This window comes from Protopterus annectens, chromosome 11.part0 (genome assembly GCF_019279795.1).
Source record: "Protopterus annectens isolate FY-2018-M chromosome 11.part0, PAN1.0, whole genome shotgun sequence".
Lineage (NCBI taxonomy): Eukaryota > Metazoa > Chordata > Ceratodontiformes > Protopteridae > Protopterus > Protopterus annectens.
Window position 1 is genome coordinate 648,017,521 of NC_056745.1, and position 21,908 is coordinate 648,039,428.

The 21,908-nt window shown below is 41.1% G+C and overlaps 1 protein-coding gene across 1 annotated transcript in view; it reads left to right on the top strand.

Annotated features, from left to right (window-relative positions):
- The window catches only part of ATXN10 (ataxin 10), a 1,253,568-nt gene that overhangs the window by 1,014,038 nt on the left and 217,622 nt on the right, over nt 1–21,908 (top strand). The window contains exon 6 of the mRNA XM_044087236.1: nt 18,795–18,903. Within this exon, the coding sequence (XP_043943171.1) occupies nt 18,795–18,903 (109 nt within the window). The remainder of the gene's footprint in view (nt 1–18,794; nt 18,904–21,908) is intronic.

Below are 21,908 nucleotides of genomic sequence, written 5' to 3' on the forward strand. Positions count from 1 at the left end.
TCCCTGACCAGTTTTCTTGTCTTTTCAGTAATTTTGGAGGGACGTCCAGTTCTTAAGACAACATCACTGTTGTCCCATATTTTCTCCACTTTTTGATGACTGTCTTCACTGTGTTCCATGGTATATCCAATGCTGTGGAAATTTTTGTGTACCCTTCTCCTGACTGATTCCTTTCAACAATGGATCCCTTTGATGCTTTGTAAGCTCTCTGCGAACTATGGCTTTTGCTGTAGCAGGCAGCTGAGTAAATGTTAGGAAAATCCTGCTAGGACAGCTGAACTTTATTTGGGGTTAGTCAGTCTCTCTTTAATTGATGGCAGGTGTAGACCCAAGAAGACTGAATGATGTAATTAAAGCAAAAGGTGCATCAACAAAGTTAGTTTAAGGGTGTCATACTTATACAACCAGCTTATTGTACAATTTTTATATTGTTTTCCCCTAACAGATTTGTTTGTTTTTCAGTTGAATTGTATAGGTCACATGAAAGGTGGGAAAAGTTTTGAAATGATTTATTGTGGTCTCATTTTTTTATATCTCAAAAACCTGGCATTTTAACAGGGGTGTGTACACTTTTTATATCCACTGTAAGTAACCAACACAGAAACAAATGTTATATAATACTACACTTTGCATACCATGATGACTTAATGTTGTATTTAAAAAAAAATTTAACCAAACTAACTTATCCCACTTGACATATAATGTTTAGTTATGTCCTGGACCACAGAGGTAAGGATGCATGCAGTAGAGGTATTTAATTTGGAGTAAGTAATCAACCAGCATGCTTTGAGAAGTGGGAAGAAACCAGTGTAACAGGAGAGATGCCATGCAAACCATACACCTTGGAGCTGTAAGGTAGAAACTTAACAACTGAGCCACCAGACTACCCAAACACATGCTTGTTAATTTCACTTGTTACTAGTCTTCAAAATTACAGATTAACCCATTTATTTCTGACATTTTTGTAGAAAGTTTACCACTAATCCCTTTGCTTATAAAATATTCTTAGATTGTGTTACTAGCTTCGAAGACAAAATAAAAAAATGCATCTTGAATTGTTATTAAAAAAAATTCCTTAATACCGCAGCATTTAAGAAGTGCAAAAAGAGATTCTCTGTTAATCAAAAATACTTTGCCTTTTAGGACTGATATTGTAAGAATATGTTTCCTGATGGCTTTTATACATGCAACCTTGAAATAATTGAATGATACTGTTCTTTTAAAATGAATATTTTGGTAATGTTTCATTTTATCAATTTTTAAATGATTGACCCTACCTTCAAATGGCTTTTTGTCTATAAGCACACGAACCTTAATGGAAAAGAAAATTAGCATTTTTTTCTGTTTACACACTCAATATGTCACACATGTTTTCTTTCTTTCATTATAGCAGTTTGATTTCAGACCGGCATTATATAAACTGTTCAGTTCCTGGCTTCCCTTAAACCTCACTTCTCCTCCTGGATATGATTCTACATGTATATTTCCCACAAATTCAATTTATTTCAATAGTCAATGCTTAAAATACAGTTGGTTTAGATTTTGATTTCCATTTTCTAGTAACTGGGTTTTTTTTTTTTTGTCAGCCAACAGAAATAAACTTAAGACTTTACTATGTCTAGGCAATTAAGATCACCTGTCCAAGCTCAAAGAATAATTTTCTTTCTTACCACCATTTGCTCACCCAGTGTATCTGACAGAGCACTCTGTTGGGAATTTTTAAAATGTGACAACTCATTACACTCTCAAAAAAATGTTCATAGTTGCCGCTTTCTTCTTTACCATACTTCCAACATTTGCTATCTGTCCGAGGAAAATTCTTTGAAATCTGCTTGGGGTATCAAAATATCTAGGCAAACACTTCCAAACAAAAATCCTAAGCCTTGTGTTCTTTGTAGCATACTCAGGAGCCAAGCATACATATGTTCTCCCATTATTCATTTGCAAATTTCCTTTCTAGTCTCTCCTCCCAATCTTTTCTAACCTTCTCTGATTGATGGCTATAGTTATCAAGCAGTATTTGATATGCTCTACTAATTATCCCTTTTTTGACAGCCACTTATGATCTAGATTTGACTTTAAAATCGACCAGAACAAGTCTTTCACTTAGAGCTCCCCTATTCCTTTGTCTTTGCCTATATTCTCATATCAATTCCTGGTAGGGATGGCAGTCTCTAAACTGCAGTGCTAACCGCTTCTGCTTGTTGGCCTCATCCCACTCTGGTACCATTCTCTCATTATTTGTTCCCAGTACCTTGATTCCTTTGCCAACTTTTCTAGTAAATTGCTTCCCCCTCTTGCCTGTTATCTGTATCCTTACTTCCAGGCATCCATATTGGTAAAATCTCCTTTCTCCATTTCTGTATTGGCTTCTACTTTCTCCACTTCTGTATTGGCTTAGTTACGGAACTACTTTCTGCATCTTTATGGGTATAATATTTTGTGTGTCTCTTGTTATTCTCTTTAAGAATTTGCATCAAAAAATTCCACTCTCTCCTTATTTCCTTCCTTTTCACTTTGAATTATAACATTCTGCTTGTGTTATGTATATAAGCCTTAACTGTGTAGCTTGACATATCCCTTCAAATCAGGCAATACTAAACTACCCTGTTCTAATGGGAGGATCAGCTTATTCCACTTAACTCTTTCCCTCTCAGATAAATCTCGTCAACTGTTAAGTATTATCCGCAACTACTCCTCTGGTTGATAAACTTATGTCTGACCTGTATATAAAACTAAAGGGCCTGAAAAAAAATTTAATTACTTGTGTCTTATCAAAATGGTGTCATCTACAAATAAAAACAACTTTTCTTGATCACCTTACTAATTATATCCTTGAATTTTTGAGTCCCTTTATTTTTTTGCCAGTGACTCTAAATGTAAAGCAAGTAACAAAGGAAAAGAAGGAGCACCCTGTCTGGTTCCTCTCTTCAAGCATGACTTACTGAAGAGGAGTCTTCCCACTTTAAATATTCATCATATTGATCACTGCTGCAGTAGCCTTGGCTATATGGGTTTTATTTTGCCAAACATATAACAGCTGGTCTGCTGCTAAAGTTTCAGGGCATCTTCCACACCCCCTAACTGTCACCCAGTTTGAACTAAGCTGTTTAAAAGACAAGCATGGACAATAAGCCCTTCAAAGCTGTACTGCTACTGAGGCATACTATCCTCTGATGCTTTGAGTGTCTACGGTCAGCTTGTGCTTTTTCCTTGATGGGTAGACAAGTCTCTTTTGGGTGGGGGGACTTCCATTTAATAATTTTATTATTGATACTTTTCTCACCAAGAAAATCATTTTAAAAGAAGGATTTTGTGTTTTAATGGACTTTCATGAAACTGTACAGTACTTGTAAACAGGAGTGCTCTTTTTATTCCTATCACTTTAAAAGTTGTTTAAGGTAACTGAAACCCATTTTTTCTGTGGAGAAATTGTTTGTTTTACTTTGTGGGACTGGCAGTGTTTTAAATTGATTTTTATCTGTGAAAAAGTGGCTTATTTTTAACTGCATTTGCTGCTTGTTTTCCCAGGGGAAGAGAGACTTTTTTGACTTGACCATAGAACAATCTGTCAGTCCCCATGCTCATTCCTTCTTCCAGCCACAAAAAGAAAAAGTTAAGCAAACGGTCCTTGCCATCACAGCAGACTAGCAATTTGCCTCATCCTTAGGTGGAGAACTTAGCTGTGGCCATTAGTTGTACCTCAGACCACTAATCTTTTACCCTGGATCCTTCTGGTGTAGTACCTACAACCACTGTGGGACAAGGTGTTAGCTATGTCCTCTCTATCTGTTACTCCCTACATTGGGCAAGGGAGAACCACTCTTGCCGGAACAGGTGAAGTTCCTCTGTTTTTGTCAAAATATTGTGCCCATTCCTTGGGAAGTTGTTACTACCATTAGTAATGCTATTGGTCCTAGTTTTCCTGTCAGAAAGAAATAGAAAACTAAATACATACTTATTTCTCCTCAGATTTCTGTAACAGGAGTAGTTTAATGGGTCTGGCTCAAGGTTTTTAATTCAGGGTGTTGATCTTTCTTGTAAAGTATTTTTTGGTAAAAGAAAGAGGAATACCTTATTTCTGGAAGAGATTCACGATTCTGATTCTGGACAGAAGGATGAAGGGACAGACGCAGGGTTTACTCAGATTTCTGATTTAGATTCGGAGGAGAGCTCAGTTTCTGACTCTGCATGTGGAGGTTTTCTTTCTCTTTCTTTGAGACTATTTCTAGAATGTGCCAGTGTTTTCAGTGGTAGAACACTGAGGTTTCTCATTTGCTAAGAAAAGAGTATGATCTGGAATTTCCAGAACATGCACCCATTCCTCCAATTTTATCAGCTTGGGAGGATGTGTTGTTTGTCATTACCTGCAAGCTTCCTGACAGATAGCTGCCCTTAAAAAGACAGAAAATAAACGTTCCCTAATCTTTAAATTTTTTATATAGTCTTCCAAAACATGATCCAGCAGCTATAGCTTTAGTTAATCATTATGCTGCCAAGTGCTTAGAAATAGTAGGATTAGAATTAACTAATAATAGGAAAGATTATTGATAAGTATGGAAAAACTGTATGCTTCTGCAACTTGGATTTTCAGAATTTTGAATTGTCAGGCTCACATGTTAAGGTTTGTTCTGACTAACCAAAAGTATAAGGAATATTTTTCTGCATTTTCTTCTTGTGAGGAAAAATCTGCATTAAATAATTTGTTTTATTGCTTAAGACCCTACTTATTGTTTACACTATTACATATGACTTTTGATACTTCAATAGCTAAGGCCTGTAGTACTGTTTTGAGGAGGTTTGCATTGCTACATTCTCATAATCTTCCAGATTATGTTAAAGTAACATTTTAAATTTTTCTTTGGATAGAGATTTAGTTTTTGGTCCCTTTGCTGCAGTGATGATAAAAGTTGATGAAAGGGGTAAGCTGACATAGGGAATCTCTACGATTTTTCATCCCTCCTTTTCCAAATTTTCCAAAGGATTCCCTAACTCCTCATACAGTTTTAGTAAGAAACAAACAGTCTCAACAAAACGCATGTAAATAGAAATGGCAAGGGAGTTCCTAGAAGAATTTTAGAAACTCCCAAATTCACAGACAGTCCATTAAGTCAGAATGACTATTTAAGAACCCCCCCCCCCTTACACACACACACACACACACACACACACACACACACACACACACACACACACACACACACCCTCTGTGGCTGACCTTTTTTTCTTCCAGAAAGTTTGACTCCCCACTTTTTTCTTGGGCAGCAGATAGTTTCAGGTAAATAGGTTCTGAAGATCATTCATTAAGGTTACACATGACAGTGGAAGGAAATTCTTCCTTTGCAGGAGTTAATTCCAAATCCTCCTGTCCATCATATACTGCCTGTGGAAGTGATAGAGCCAGTTCCCCCTTCCCAGGTGGAAAGGAGTTTTATTCAAGAATGTTTAGTGTCAAAGAAAGAAAATGCTTGGAGACCACTTCTGGATCTTTTTTTCCTAAACCTGTTGGTGACAGTGCCTAAATTCAAAATGAATCTTCCTCACAACATATTACCTCTTCCTCCTCATTGAAGTTTCCTGATCACTAGATTTAAGACGCTCACAATCACATTGCTATTCATCCAGACTTCAGACATTTCTCAACATTTTGTGTTTCTGGATCATGTTATGAGTTCCCTGCCTTACCCTTTGGACTATCCACTACACAATGAATGTTAGTGTATTGCTCTAGTTATAACATTTTGCAGGCTACAGGTTATCTACATTTTTCCTTATCTAGACTACTTGCCTATCTTTCCAGAGTCTTTTTCAAAGTGCAAGGAATCTCTCTTTCTTGGGTGAAAGATCTCTTAAACAAGCTGAGATTCCAAGAGAACATTCAAAAGTCTTTCTTGTCTTTTTATCACAGGATTGTGTTTCTGGGATGTCAGTGGACACCACGGTTCAAAAAGCTTTTCTTCCACAGGAAAAAATATCTCTCTGTCTAGATCTATTTATAGAGTTTTCCACTTAGACTTCTGTCACTGCGAGCGAATACCTCAGGATTTTGTATCTCATGGCTTTCATGATTCTTTTGATACCCCTGGCAAGACACCACATAAGAATGATACTGAGATATCTGAAGTCTCTTTGGACCCTGCACCAACACCCCTTGTCTTTTTAGATCCCAGTGCTGGGGTTTGTTAGAAGAGAAATCACTTGGTGAATACTTGAGATATCCCTAAATCCAGGTCTCCCCTTCTCCCTCCCTGTTCCTAAGCAGCCAGTCACCACATACACCTCAAACTTTGCTTTGGGAACAGTTTCAAGAGGGATAAAAGAGCAACATGTGTGGGACACCATGGGCACATAAATATAGGAGAGATGTTTGACCTGAACAAAGCACTCATCTCTTTGAAAGATCTTTGGTCCTCGGGACCTCTTACCACAGACATGGTACATCATCAAACAAGGAGGAATCAGGCTGTACCCCCCACGTCTCCACCAGACTAGTCATGTTAGCTTGGGATATCGTTTCACAGCACATTACCATGCTTTAGGCATTCTACATTCTATCACAGCAAAATTGTGTGGCAGACAAGCTGAACAGGAAAACTGCAGAATCTCATGAATGGGAACTAGATCGGGGGTCTTTCAAGGTTTGATCCATCTGTGGGGAGTTCCTCAAGTTAGAGCTCTTTGTCTCATGTCAGAGCAGTCAGCTCTGACTCAGCCATCTTCAATAGCTTGAGAGCTGTTTACTAGCTTGAGGCTACCCATTATCCCATAATGCCTAGCGATAGCTACCCAGATCTCGTTTGCCGCTTCAGCTGTGAGGGTGTCATTTTTCTGGTTCAGGCTTGTATATTTAACTTTTTGTGTAAACTTTCCTTAGAATATAAATTTTCTAGTATCCTTTCTATTTAGAGTTAGTTATACGTGTTGTAGTTATTTTTTCTGTAGTGTCTCTACCCTTTTTGACAGAACTCATTTAAGTTAGAGAGTTCTCCACCCCTCTCCCATCCCTAGGTTAGCCTTTTAGCATAGAGGCTCTCCTACTTCTTTTTTCCCTTATTGTAAAAAAAAAAAAAAAAAAAAAAAAAAAAAAATTTATATAATATTATTTAATTATATTATATCTTAGATTTCTTTCATAGTTATAGATAGTACTGGTGTGTTTTGTCTAGTGTAGTACTGTTTTTTTGTCTGTATTTACTTACTTAGTCTTCCCTTTTTTTTGGTACAGTCATGTCTAAGGAAGCTAAGGTTTTCGGATTCAAGAAGTGTGACTCATGCTGTCAGAAAATGTCTCTGACAGATGGGCACACTAGTTGCGTCTACTGTTTGGGCGCTGTTCACCTGCAGGACTCTTGTTCCATTTGCCATGCTTTTAGTCCAAGAGTCCTGCAGGAGCGTAAGAACAAACTGATTCTTAGGGGTCTATTAAACCCCCAGGATTCACCAGCAAAGAGTTCACAGCCACTGAAATCCCCAGAATCCACTAAGCTGTCAGCTCCACCCTCAGAGCCGACTCCTGTGCAGGATTTATCTTCTAAGTCAGTAAGACAACCTCCCTGTCAGCTAAATCGGATGCTTAGGAGCCGTTGCGGAGCCACCTTCCTTAGAGTTGGTGCATTTGGCTCCTCGGTCTCCAGTACTTAAAAGTGAGCGTAGCCACCGATACTCTCACTCCTCTCGATCCTCTAGGCTGTCGGATCACGATCTGGAGAGAATAGTCAGTAGGTTGCTAAAGTTGCAGGCACTAGCTAAATTATTGTCCACCCCTCCTCAACAGGTATCAGCTCCGTCCACTTCACTTGATGTTCCTCCTCCGACTCCAGTGAGTTCGGAGCCGGGGTTCGAGTAGTGGAACTGTTGGCTCCGATAACCATATCCCCTTCGGTTCTGATGTCGGCTCTAATTACCTCGATGGTACCTTCCATCAAGGGATCTGGATGCCGAGGCTCCCTCATCGGCTCCGAGGGGGCGAGAGGCATCAGACCCTTGTCCAACCCCGTTCTCCCTCTCAGAGCATCGGCGCAGGTGAACTTGGCTCCATCATCGGCCTAGGAGCCATCCCCTTCAGCGCGGAGAAAGATTCCTATTTCTTTGAAGCCAGAGCTTTCTCTGCCTTGAGACAGGGACGCCTTTGAGGTCATGTGGAGTGTGCTGTCCCCCGAGTTAGCTCCACTACCAGCTGCACCAGCTTCGTCCCCCATAGTGCTGTGCCAACTGCTGCTCCCCTCCAGACCCCAAGCGTGGGGAACCAATGCTCCAGGAGCCCCCTTGGAAGAGGAAGTGCAAGAGTAAGTATATTGACTCCCCTGAGTCTGTCACTTCTGATACAGACTTAGATGAATCGCAAGGGTCCCCGAGATCTCCCACTGAAGAGGTTTCCTTCTCGGACATCCTGGAAATGCTTAGGCAGAGAGGCAACTGGAATTCCCTAGCCCCTATCGAGGATAAGTCTGTATTCCTGGATGCTTTCAGTTCCCGACCTTCCACCTCCTGGGTTTCTCCGCCTTTCGACCCACTTATGTCTGTAGTGGCTCGTAAGGCTTGGTCAGCTCCGGACACAGTGGAACCAACTCCGAGGAGACTTAGTAAATCTATTACACCCCCCCAGAATAAGCAATTCTTTTCTAAAGGTGTGCCCGTTGATGCCATGGTGGTAGCAGCAGCCACCAAAAAGGAGCTAGCAGAGACATCTTCATCTGTTCATCCCCTTAATAAGTAGTCTAGGACGATGGACAGGTGCAGAAAGCGAATGTTTGCTTCAGTGACCTTCTCCATGAGGTCACTGAACTATCTGTCATTTTACTCGACTTCAAAGGGATCTCCTTAAAGAGCTTGGAGATGCCCTTCAAGATCCTACAGCTGAGGGAGCACAAGCCAAAGTAGCTTCCCAGCTAGCGATGCTTAATTCTATAGTTAACTCCTCCATGAGGCTCATTTCCTATGCAGCCGATGGCGCAAGTAGAGCCATGGGCATGGGTGTAGCCTGTAGGAGGTATGCGTGGATGCGGCTGTGTCACTTTGCGGAACCCTTTCGAGCGTCCTTCATCAGTACCCCCTTTGATGGCTCCTTTCTCTTTGGGCCACAGGTAAAAGACACGTTGACTAGGTGTGAGCAAGAAGGCAAGACTCTCTCTGCTGTGGGAGTCCATTTTTCCACTCCCTTTAGACCTTACCCCAATGGTCAGAAGAGTGGTAAAATGTTCCGTAAATCTCAGGGAGCCTTGCCTGACACACGTAGTGATTTTTCCTCCAGAGGCAGAGGGGGAAACAATAATAATAGACGCCGCCCTCATGGCAGAGGTTGTACGCAGAACCAGGGCAACAGAGAATCTTTCTCTGATGAGCCCTTCCAGAATCCCTGAAGGGTTGCCAGACTTCTCACCTCTGGACGCAGTCGGGGGAAGACTTTCACTGTACCCAAAAGCCTGGCTAAATTTAACAAAAGACAGATGGGTACAGTCCATTATATCCGGAGGTTACAAAATTCCCTTCCATCAACCCCCCTTACAGTCAAAGAAAATCCTTCCAGATGTGCCACCCAATCTGAAGGAGCAAGCAGTAATAGAAGTTTTAAAACTGCTAGAAAAAAAAGCCATCCAGGAAGTCCCCACAGACCAGCACGGATCCGGAACTTACTCAAGTTTCTTTTTGGTACCAAAAAAGACAGGGGACTGGAGACCGATTCTGGATCTCAGCAGACTAAACAAGTCTGTACAAAGAACAAAGTTTCGTATGGCCATGCTACAGTCCATTCTACCCTTTCTGGGTCAGGACAATTGGATCTGCTTGATAGATCTTCTGGACGCAGACCATATCAAGATGGACAGACACTCCAGGAGATTTCTTCGCTTTCAGGTGGGGGCCAGTCATTACCAGTTCAGAGCTCTGCCCTTTGGTCTCACCACAGCCCCCAGGGTGTTCACCAAGTGTATGGCAGTGGTCACGGCTCACCTGAGACGTCAAGGATTCCAGGTGTTTCCATATCTAAACGACTGGCTCCTCACTGCTACCACCAGGCATCAACTCCTACAAGCACGGGATTATACAATCACATCCTGCACCCAGCTAGGTATTACAATAAATTTTGAAAAATATGCCTTGTTGCCCTGTCAATCTGTCACTTACATAGGAGCAGACTTAAACAAAAGGGATATGTGCTCAAGGTTACCACTAGAAAGAGTGTCCACAATTCGCCAACAAGTGCATATTCTAATGCAGAGCAAAAGGATCCAAGTCAGATATGTCCTTTAAACTCTAGGCTCCATGGCAGCCGCCATTCTTCTAATCCCACTACTGCACTTCCACATGAGAATTCTTCAGTGGCTTCTTTTCACACAGTGGTCCTTCCAAGAGCTAGCCATGTCTCACATGATCCTTATCACGGAGGCATGCAAAAGACACCTTTCTTGGTGGGGATGGTCTCCCCATTAGTTACTCAGGGAAGACCTTTCATACAACCCCCACTGGTAGCCACAGTGACGACATACGCCTCCCTGATAGGGCGGGGGGGGGGCATTATCTGGGCAGGACAGTCCAAGGCACTTTGCAACCTCACGAGTACCGTCTGCATATAAATGTCCTAGAAATGAGAGCCGTGCTCCTAGCGTTGCAAGCTCTTCAAGACTCTCTTCCTTCCGGAACCATTGCAATTCAAACAGACAACATGTCAGTGGTGTGGTACATTAACAAGCAGGGCGGAACCAGATCCTACCCCCTGTGTCAAGAAGCACTCATACTTTGGCAGTGGGCGATTTCCTCCCAACGTTTTCTGATTACGATGCACATCCCTGGGAGATCCAACGTCATAGCGGACAGGCTCAGCAGACTTATCCTCATGCCTCACGAGTGGTCTCTGAATCAGGAAGTTGTGGATCTTATCTTCCGCAAATGGGGACAGCCTTGCTGCGATGTTTTTGCCACCCCCTTCAACAGCAAATGCAGCAACTACTTCTTTCGCTTCCAGGTCACATACCCAGAGATGCTCTAGTCCATGATTGGCCTCAGGGACTTCTTTATGCTTTTCCTCTGTTTCCCCTGATACCAAAACTCATACAGAAAGCAAAATCATTGAGTTGCAAAATGATCCTCATTGCCCCCTACTGGCCTCGACATATATGGTTCCCGTTCCTGCACCATTACCTTCTCGATCAGCCCTGGACTCTGGACCCAATTCCAGATCTCCTGATTCATCAATCAGGTGGGTTGCTTCAATCCCAACAAACTCTGCAGCTCACAGCTTGGTTGCTCCACTTCCAACCTTAGCCAGGCTTCCCAGCATTTCCCCAGCAGTATGTGAGATTATCGTCTCCTCTCACAAGTCTACAATGAGAAAAACTTATGCTAGCAAATGGAAATGTTTTTCTTGTTGGGCGGAGTCTAGGAATGTGGATCCCTTCTCAGCCCCACTCCATGAAATTCTGGATTTCCTGGAACAGCTGTTTCACTCCGGGGCCACTTTCGCTACGATTAGGGTACAATTAGCGGCCATTTCTAATTTTCATATTGGTTGGTCAAATTCTAACATTATGTCTCATAAGCTCTGTAAAGCTTTTTTGAGGAACATCTCTTCTTAGACCTCCAGTGAGAGATCCTCCTCCCCCTTGGGACCTTAATTTAGTCCTAACTTCTTTAATTCTGCCCCCTTTTGAACCAGCAGCTTCCTGCTCCATCAAGTTTCTATCTTGGAAGACACTCTTTCTGGTAGCTATCACTTCAGCTAGGCGTGTCTCAGAACTCCAGGCGCTATGTGTTCGTCCTCCCTACCTGGTGTTTCACAAGGACAGAGTTGCTCTGAGGACTAATCCTTTGTTTCTTCCTAAAGTCTGCTCAGAAAAGCAATCTATAGATCTCCCTGTGTTCTTCCCAAATCATAGCAACAAGGCAGAGTACAAACTTTACCAACTGGACGCTCATAGACAATTGCGTTTTTACCTGCACAGAACTAAAGAAATAAGAAAGTCAGACCAATTATTCCTTTCTTATGCCTTAAACAAAAAAGTCTCTCAGTTTCCAAGTTGACCTTATCCAGATTGTTATCCCACACTATTACTTTTATTTATCAGTTAAGGAGCAAAGAGTTACCAATTAAACCGAAAGGTCATTCTACTAGGGTGTTAGCCACCTCCGTAGCCTTTAAGTCTAGGTTGCCCATGGATTCCATCTGTGCAGCTGCCACATGGGCAAACCCTCATACCTTTATCTCTCATTACAAGGTGGATATGGTCTCCCGGAGCAGAGCTGACTTTGGTTCCACTGTTCTGAAGAGTCTGTTCCACTGAGCCACCCAGGGTGTTAGGGACGCTGTCCCAAACAGCAAGAATGAAGGCGAGATAGACAACTTAACATTAAGAAGTTATGTACCTACCATAACTTTCCAATGTTAGTTGTCTTCATCTCGCCTTCTTTCTTGCATCCCTCCCTCCGTCCTAGTGGATTGAGAGGAGTTCCTTTTTTCACTGGCTGAGTATTCTTTTATTGTTATTCTTCTGGCCAGGTCTTCCTAAACTATTGTAGATATTAGAATGCTGGGAACAACCAGTTTTTTGATAACTGTTTTTTCTCTTATGTCTGGTTTAGCTATTTCAAACGAGATCTGGTTAGCTATCGCTAGGCATTATGGGATAAGGGGTAGCCTCGAGCCAATAAACGGCTCTTGAGATATTGAAGATGGCCGAGTCTCGGCTCCGATCCCAATCAGCAAGAAAGAAGGCCAGATGAAGACAACTAACATGGAACGTTATGTTAGGTACATAACGTCTTATTCTCCCTTGTTTGGGAAATGTCTAGGGGCAATTGCCACAAGCTTCCTTACAGACCAGATCTAATCACAGAAGAATAAGGGTGTTTGATACACCCTAATGCCAATCATCTTCAAGTGACTGCCTGGATGATAGGGTCTTAATTCCTTTTAGGCACCTGTTTACTGAGGGACGTATAGCAGGTACTAATGGAGGCAAGAAAGCCTGCTAGTAGAAAGGAAGACGTTTTCTAGTTTGTGCCAACAACAACAACATAACCAGCACCCATTCAGTGTTAATTGTTCTCTGTTTAATTATTGGTCATTTCAACATGTTTGCTCATAGATCCTCTGCAATGCAATCTCATGTCAAAATGTTTTTGAAAGGGGTTTTGTATAAGAGACCTTCAAGAAAACCTTTATCTCCTCCATGTGATTGTAATTTTGTGCTGTGTAACACTTGTTCCATTTGAACCGTCTCTTCAGGCTGACTTGAAATTCTTAACATGGAAAACTGTTTTACGGATTGCTTTGTCCTCTGCAAGACGAGTATCTGAGTTGCAGGGTTTTATGGTGAGTCAACCCTATCTCATTTTTCATAGAGACAGGGTCATACTTCTCAACCATACCAAATTCCTCGTTATTTACTGATTTTGAGGGTGAAATAATGGGGTGCCACATATTCTCGAGTGGCCCTTTTAATTCCCAATTTTTTTTCTCTTCCTTCCTTTTTTTTTTTTTTCTTTTCTTTTTACAACTTTAAACTTATGGCTGATGTCACCACACATTGTCAGAGTATCCCGCAAGGGGCGTGCATGATGACATCACATTCATAACATAAGGCAGTGCCTAACTGCTTGTCGGACTTGGTGATGGGGCTGAGAGTTTCAAACTCAAACCATTGTGAGTGTTGACGTGACATTGCGGTTGCTAGTAGTACTAAGTTATTTTCTTCTGTGATGGCTGTCACTCAGCTGCTTGCCTTGCATCACTTTCTTTTCATTTACAGTTACGCATTTGAACAGGACAGCACTTTGCATGGACTGTTTTCCAGGACTATCCTCTCAAGGACTTGCCCCAAGATAACTGTGGCTGCTTTTTCATTGATCGAGATGGCTTCCTCTTCAGGTATGTTCTGGACTACCTCCATGACTGGCACCTTGTCCTGCATGAAGGATCACATTCCGGAGAAGGAGGGAGCAACTTCTGAGATATTTAAAGATAGTCAGACAGGGCTTTTCAAAGTAGTGCAGTGCTCCATTTTTCTGCTTAAATATGAGTCCCGGGTCTGTGGTTGGTTGTTGTGTATTTTATAAAAAAATAATACATACTGTAAACTCAGGTAGTTGCTAGAATAACAAGTGTTGCATTATTATGTATTTTCTCAGGGATATGAAGTCTGAAATTCAAATGTCTGTCTGCTAAAAAAAAAAAAAAAAAAAAAAAAACTTTACTCCTACGTTGCTTTTTTATATTTACTACTACCATTAAAAATGTTGTGACTGAAATCTAGCTGTTTGCCATTTTTCTACTTATATATTTGTATAATGACTAAATGTAGTCTGTATACTTCCAAATAATGCTCCTGCAGTCATCTAGCTGTTCGCCATTTTCTACTTATATAATATCTGTATAATGACTAAATGTAATCTGTATATACTGGAGCATTTTCTCCCCGGGCCTCTGCTGAAAAAGAGCTTTGGCTCAGTCAGGCATTCCCGGTCAATAAATGTAAAATAAATAAATAAATTTTAGTCTTGTACCACTGCTTTTGTTACTATAAAGTTGTCTTGAGAGGTATCCATACCTAGTTGTAATGGGAGGATTTGGAACCATAACGATACTGATATGCAGTGTTCCGCTAATTAGGCATTTGTTTGATTTTGGCTGTTCTGTCTCTGATTTTCAAAGACTTTATGTATGTAGAAGTCAGGGGTTTACCAGTCTATATTTAGTTGCATGACTTGACCTTTTATTATATGTAACATTTTTCGTCCTAGGAAGTTGCATCGTGTTGGCGAATAGCAAGATGTTTCAATGAAGACTTTTTCAACTGACTGGTGCTAGTATGGATATGACATTACATGGAGTTGATGTGTTTGTTTAGGCTAAGTGTCCGAGGAGGGATTATAAACTGGAGCACTTTATTCTGCCTAGTTCATGGTGTGGTTAAAAGGATGGGACTGCTGCTAATACAGTCTTTCTTCCCTATTTTGTAGTCATTGAAAAAAATGCATAATGTTAGGGGAAGTGTGATTTGTGCAAACACTGTTAAGTAATTCAGGATATGTTGGAAAGCCTGGCTTAATATCTGTTGGTTTATTGATTATGACAGCAATTTCTTTGCAAAAAATTGAGGGATTCAGTCAGGGGGTGTAACTGCTGTAATTCAACATTTTTCTACTTTAAGTTGATCTCCGAGTACTGTAAAGAAATGTTTCCACTTTAAACATTTTTAAAGTAGGTCCCGGGTCTGTGATTGGTTGTTGTGTATTTCATAAAAAAATAATACATACTGTAAACTCAGATAGTTGCTAGAATAACAAGTTTTGCATTATTATGTATTTTCTGAGGGTTATGAAGTCTGAAATTCAAATGTCTGTCTGCTATTTATTATTATGTAGTGACATCACTGTTCATGTTGGCATTCCACAATTCCATTTGAGTGGGTGTGGTTACATGATTATGTATGCAAATTTTATGTTAGTCAGCATCCCAACATTTGGCCAGCTCTACCTACTTTCCATGGGCCTTTGTCCAGATCTTTGTTGTTTCCAGGCAGAGAGAGAGAGAGAGAGACAGGGTTCTTTGAGAACTAATTCTCCTTTTATGCCTAAAGTAGTATCCAAGTTTATTTTAAGTGAAACTATCCATATTCCTGTTTTATTTCCTGAACATGTAAATAGAGAGAAGGGATAATTCATACCTTGGATATCATAGACAACTCGGGTACTATCCTGAGAGAACACATTTTTTAAGATCTTCAGGATCAGTTCTTCTCTTGTAAATCTTTAAGAAGGGACAATCCGGGTCAAAACAGACAGTTTCAAAAACGTTATCTCAGGCTATTACCTGTTGTTATACTCGCCAAAACAAACTATTCCAGGCAACCTCAAGGCCCAGACTACCAGGGCCTTTGCTTCATTTATTCCTTTCTGGAAAGGGCTGGATTCTAGTTGGTACTCTAGAAACAGCAACTTAGTGCCATATAGATACATTTGCAAGGCATTATTTTGATTCTTTTTCTGTGTCTAAATCAGTCTTTGCTATGACCAATCACTAGGGGGAACTGGACCCATTGCCTTCCACCTCCCAAACGTAGTAAGTTAGAGTAATCTGTTATTTACCCATATACCCAAAGATACTCCTGCAGTGATCAATATGATGAATGTCATACAGTTCTGTAAGTAAACGTAATGTAACAGTAGATGTTTGAATGACTGCTGCAGTCACTGCTCCCTCCCTCCTTCCCCTTTGTTTTTGGCATGGTGTTTATGCTAAGGTGTGAGCATTTCTTTTTTTGTGTTGGAATTGTCCTTTCAGCACTCATCCTCCTCCTCCTCCTCTCTGTCAGCACAAAATCTCTAAAGGACTTTGGCCCCCACACTCATCTTTACAGACAGCTCAGCTAGAGCTGACTGACAGTTTGTTCGTGTGGAAGCTGACCTGAAGCTTTAGAAGCTGGCCTGCTGTTGTATCCTTGAAAGCCATAGCTGAGGATCTACAGCAGTGATCATTCAAGCCTATACTGCTAGGGTACCTTTACTTAAACAGCTTTATTTTAGTCCCCATAGATAAACATTTTGTTTAGCTGTGTCTTTTAAGATGCATACTATAGCATAAGTCTGACTGCAGTCATGCGCAGGAGTTTTCCTTGCTGTTGCACGCTTCTGCAAGCTGTAGGCCACATAAGAATGTACTGTACTTCAAACAAATCCTATCAATTCCCTTGACACACTAATAAAGGTATTGCTCATTTGAGATTGCATTTTCTCTGCCACTGACATGCCACTGGGTATCCTACTATGGGTGCCTAGCAGACTGCCTGGCTACATGTTGTCCTTATGGTCTTGGGTAACTGTGGACATTGTTTCTCTTTTCTGCATTTTTCCCATCTGTGGGCACAGAGCTGTCTATTCCTTTGTGCCTACAGTAAGTATGCCACAGGCATGCCTTACAGCAGGATTGCAGTTGAGCCTCACAACCTTTAAGCTCAAATCCTTTTATTCTGCTGTCAACAGTCTTAGTCACTACTTGGATTAGTTTGCATTTTCCTCCAAATTTAATCTTCATTGCAGTCATGAATTTCTTTTGATGTGATTATGTACCTCACATTTTGTTTAGTCCTTCTATAGGCTTGTAAGTACATACTATGTATGTGTCCAGATAATTGAGAAGCCTAGCCAGTGTAAACCAATATTCCTAAAAGTATTAGCAGCCACCAGTCAAGGAGGGACATAATTCATATTCCACAGATGAATTTGTGAATGCCCATGCTTTGCTGTGTTTGACATCTAGGGGAAGCTCATTTCATAAATAGATTTATTGGATTAGAAAACTCTCATGCCAGCAGGTACTGTTTTTGTCCAGATGGGTATTCGTAATGCCACTAGTCATTTGCAGGTGAAGAAGATCAAGCAGTGCAGGAAAGGCTAGGCACATATTACCATGAAAGAGCCTGTGCTGGATGAAATATTGTAAGAAGGCTTTTAATCTTTTGAATAGCTTAGGGAGTTCAGTTCAGAAATGTTCTTAGGTAGGAATCTTTAGGGCTTTTCTAACAGGGCAAGATGTTTTTGCTTGCCAAAGGTGGCACTGTATTCAGTGACAGATCTAATGCGGAATACAGAGAAGAATTATGACTTCCTTTTTTCTGTTGGCAATGCCCATTCAAATTTATGTTTAATTATTTCATAGCTATGATTGAAACGTGATGTCAAAAGACAGTTCATTGCTGATGAACCTAACCAGATGTGTGACGATTTTCAAGGGGATTTGGTCTTTTGGTATGGTATAAATTATAAGTTATGGAAGTCTTGCTTCCCAAGTGAAACAGCATTACATTAAACTTGAGCCTGTGGTCAGTATACCAGCTGTTACCCTGATTATTCTCTTTCTGGATTATGCGCATATTCTTTTGGCAATATATGAAAGCATCTTTTTATCTGTCATCATCAAACTTGGTTAGTAGTAGCCCTTTGAGTTCTGCAGTGACATCAGGAAAGTAAATTAACCTGTTAGGTATTTTTGCTAGTAATTGATTTACACTTGTAGAAGCATTAAGAAGTTATTTAGGGTTCTAGGGACACGCTTCTCCTAAGGGAGAAATTAACAGTCTGGTGGTCTGATTTTATCAAGGAGGAGGGGGATAACACTTGGAGTGCAGGTGTGAGTAGGGTTAATAAGATCAGTGTCAAAAATTGTGCCTGTAGTGAAGAGGTTGACATTGTGGTATAGTGAGGCGCATTTACAAAAGCTGAGCAATGCTGTGCGTGTCTCATTTGGGTTGTATTGGTTTGCTGGTTGGTGGATGGGTAGCTGAAGTCACCTGAAAACAAGTTGTTGGGGTTTTATATCTTTTTCCAAATAATTTAGGTGTATATCATGAGTGACAGCAGACATGTAAAGGGACCTGTACTTCATAAGCATATGATCACACTGGATTTGGTGCAAGATGCTGGGATTATGGATAAATGGACTCCTCCATAATTTCCATTGGGACTGAATGAATGTCAGGTTCTAAACTCAAGTACTTGAGGGAGTGCTTGTCAGTACAGTGAAACCATATTTCTGTAACTGCAGTTACAGATTTGTTTGATGATTGCAAAGCCTTTAATTTCTGTGTTAAGCAGTGCTGTGGGAGATCATGTTTCATGTTTTGTACAGATCAATTCCCTTTCCTTAACTCATCTCCCATCTGGTGCAGAGATATGATAGTACAAAGTCATAATGATGCTTTTTATGCATCTTTCAGAATGTGTTGCCCAGTTTGTATTTTAAGCCAACTTTTGTAAAGTACTCATTGATGTCTTGGAATTGTTTTGTTTCCCTTTTGTTTTAGGAAGCCCTTGTTGTGGTGCGCCTCCTTGACTGCCTTTGTGAAATATCATCTTGTCATGAAAAGTATGAATGTTTACAGACTCAGCCAGGTCTGCTTGAGGATGCAATAGGTAATAACCAAAGACAAACTCCTTTTATTTGCCTTTTGTATAATTTTGAAGACCATATGCATGCTTAAGTCTGTGCATGTGTATGCATGCTGGTGTATAAACTGCATTTCAAAGGCAAGATTTCTTCCAGTTTTACTAAACTTTCTAAATTAATGTTCTGAATGTTAAATTGATATGTTTTGTAAAGGTGAACTTTGTTACCATTTTTACTGGTCACTACAGGTCTTTTAATTTATTCACCCCATCAGACCATAGGATGTACAAGGCAAGTCCAACCAGATGCCATGCATGTCTTGCATTCAGTACCATCCGTTAGGGTCTGCAAGCTTTGTAAACAAGACTGATACATGTGAGTCTTGGTGAAAATTTAAGGGCACCCATCCAGTTGTACAGGCAATGTTTAAAGTATGAGAGGAGATCACATTGCTTGACATGCCAGAGGATTTTGACTTTTAACCATCATAACCCGAACAGAATGCCAAATAGAAAAAAAACTAAAATTAAAAATCAAAATCTGAACAAATAAGAAGGGGAGGAAAAGTTTTAATAAGCAAAAGACTTGGCCCTTCCGGCCCTTCTAAACCTTAGTGCATCATCAAACTGAATTGCAAAATAATCATGCAACATTTAAATAAAACACCAATTAAGTAACAGCCATACAAAAGTCACAGTTAAGCCCATAAGTCAAATAAAGGTGTAGTGTCAAAAAATCATCCCAATCAATTAAAATGTCATATACATAGGTTCATAGGTAGGTACTAGGCTATCAGCCCTGGGGCCTGTACAAGCCCAGCCAAAAAGGTACCCTGGCTTTTGCCACCCAAGAAAATTATTTTCCTGTGCCACTGTCGAGCAGAGCCGGGATGAATTTCCTATTTCCCATCCAATCATCAAGATTTTTCTTGAAGAGTGTTAATGAGGAGCTTTGTTTGATGCAGATAGGTAGTTTATTCCAGAGTATGGGAAGTCTCTGGGACAGGGATCTATTCCTCCTGAATATTCTGTTTATTGTGGTGACAAAATTTAGGTCCATAGAGCGTGTAGCTTAGATGGATTGGGATTTCTTTAAATGGAGCATATCCAACAGCTCTGGGTTTGACATAGCTTTGTATGTTAGGCATTGATCACCTCTGAGTAGGCGATATGCGACGGAGTAAAGCTGGAGTTTTTTTTAGATGCTCTGCATAGGGCATCTGTTTGAGGCCGGTAATCCTGTTTGTGAGGTATTTCTGCGACCTTTCCAGTTTTTGTAGATGTCTTGTGAGGTACATACCAAAAGGAGAGTTGTACTCTATAATGGGTCCTAATGAGTGATGAGTAGAGGGGAACAATGACCTCTTTTTTTCTGGATGAGAAACCTTTTGTGATGAGGTGTGCCACGTAGAAGGATTTCCTGACTACTGTGGAGATGTGATTATCAAAGGAGAGACTATTGTCTACCTGTGTCCCAAGGTCTCTTATCACACTTTCGGTGTTAAGTATACTACTGCCTATGTTGTAGTTCATGGGTACAGAGTTTTTACCAAAGGGGATGAAAATGCACTTTTTGGCTTTGAGCTTGAGGCCATGGCTTTGACACCAGGCATCTGTCTCAGTGAGGCCCTTTTGTAGGATGTCCACATCGTTATTAGTTTTGATTATGGCTCTTAGTTTGCAGTCATCTGCTAACTTCGTTAGCCAAAGACCTTCTGTGTTAGCCTGTACTTCAGAGAAGTAGATAGCAAACAGGAGAGGACCCAGGACTGAACCCTGTGGTACTCCACTCGTCACTGGTGTGAAGGCGGATTTGGAGTCTGCTACTTTCACAGTGTGGGTTCTGTCAGTGAGCCAGTTGGCAACCCATCTTGTGACATAGGGATTTATACCTGGTTTAGTGAGTTTATCTATAATTCCAGAGTGGGGGATGGTGTTGAAAGCCTTGGCAAGATCTAGATAGGCTGTGTGAACCACCTTACCCTCGTCTACAGCTTTGGTGACTGCTTCAAAGACGTCTATCAGGTTTGGGGGACATGATTCTGCCTTTTACAAACCCGAACTGGGTGGGGTCCAGAGTTTAGAGATTACCAATGTCTTTGTTTATAAGTTCCATGATGATACGTTCCATGGCCTTGCAGACCAGGCTCATCAGGCTAATGGGGAGGTAGTTCCCGGGGTCCGTGGTGGCTCCCCCCTTGTGGAGTGGGATAACCATCGCTGTGCGCCATTCAGCAGACACAAAGCCTGAGGTGAGGCTATGATTGAACATGGTACTTAGGTGGGGTGCCAGTTCATTCTGTAGTTAATGTAGAACGCAGCCTGGGATGTTGTCTGGTCCCATGGATGCTGCGTTCTTGGCTTTGGCGAGTGTGGTTTTTATCTGTGCAGCCGTGATTACAGGAACTTTGCATTCTTCCGGTATAGAGATGGTTAGGGGTGAGAGGGGGGTAAAGTTAGCACTGAACCTATCTGCCAGGATGTTGGAAATATCAGTTGGGTCTGTATATTTAGTGCCATTATGCTGTAACTCAGAGCAGATCTGAGTGTTGCCATTGAGATTCTTGACATAGCTATAGAATGCTTTGTGGTTGTCTTTAGAATCAGTGGCAATTTTATTTTCGTAACTAGCTTTGGAGAATTTTGTCAGGGATTGCAGCTTCTTACTGAGACTGACCAGGGAGATCCTCCACTCATGGGATTTTACTCTCTTTTGCAACAGTTTCTTCCTTCTGTTGTACAGTTTGTTTATGGCAGGGGACCATCAGATTGGCTTCCTTTTTTTGGAGGATAGCGTCTTGGTTCTCTTTGGGATAGCATGATCCATGCACTTGTGTAAGTGCTTGTAAAGTGCAATTGTGTAGGATTCAGTAGTCGTAACTGTATTGCCCATCTGCATGAGTGTCATGAAGTTCACCACTTCTGTCTTAAAAAGCATGAAGTTGGCTTTGGAGAATTTTTTACCATGGTTTCCTTAATGGGGGGTGGGGGGCAGGATGTGGATATCTAGGGTAATTAGCTTATGGTCGGAT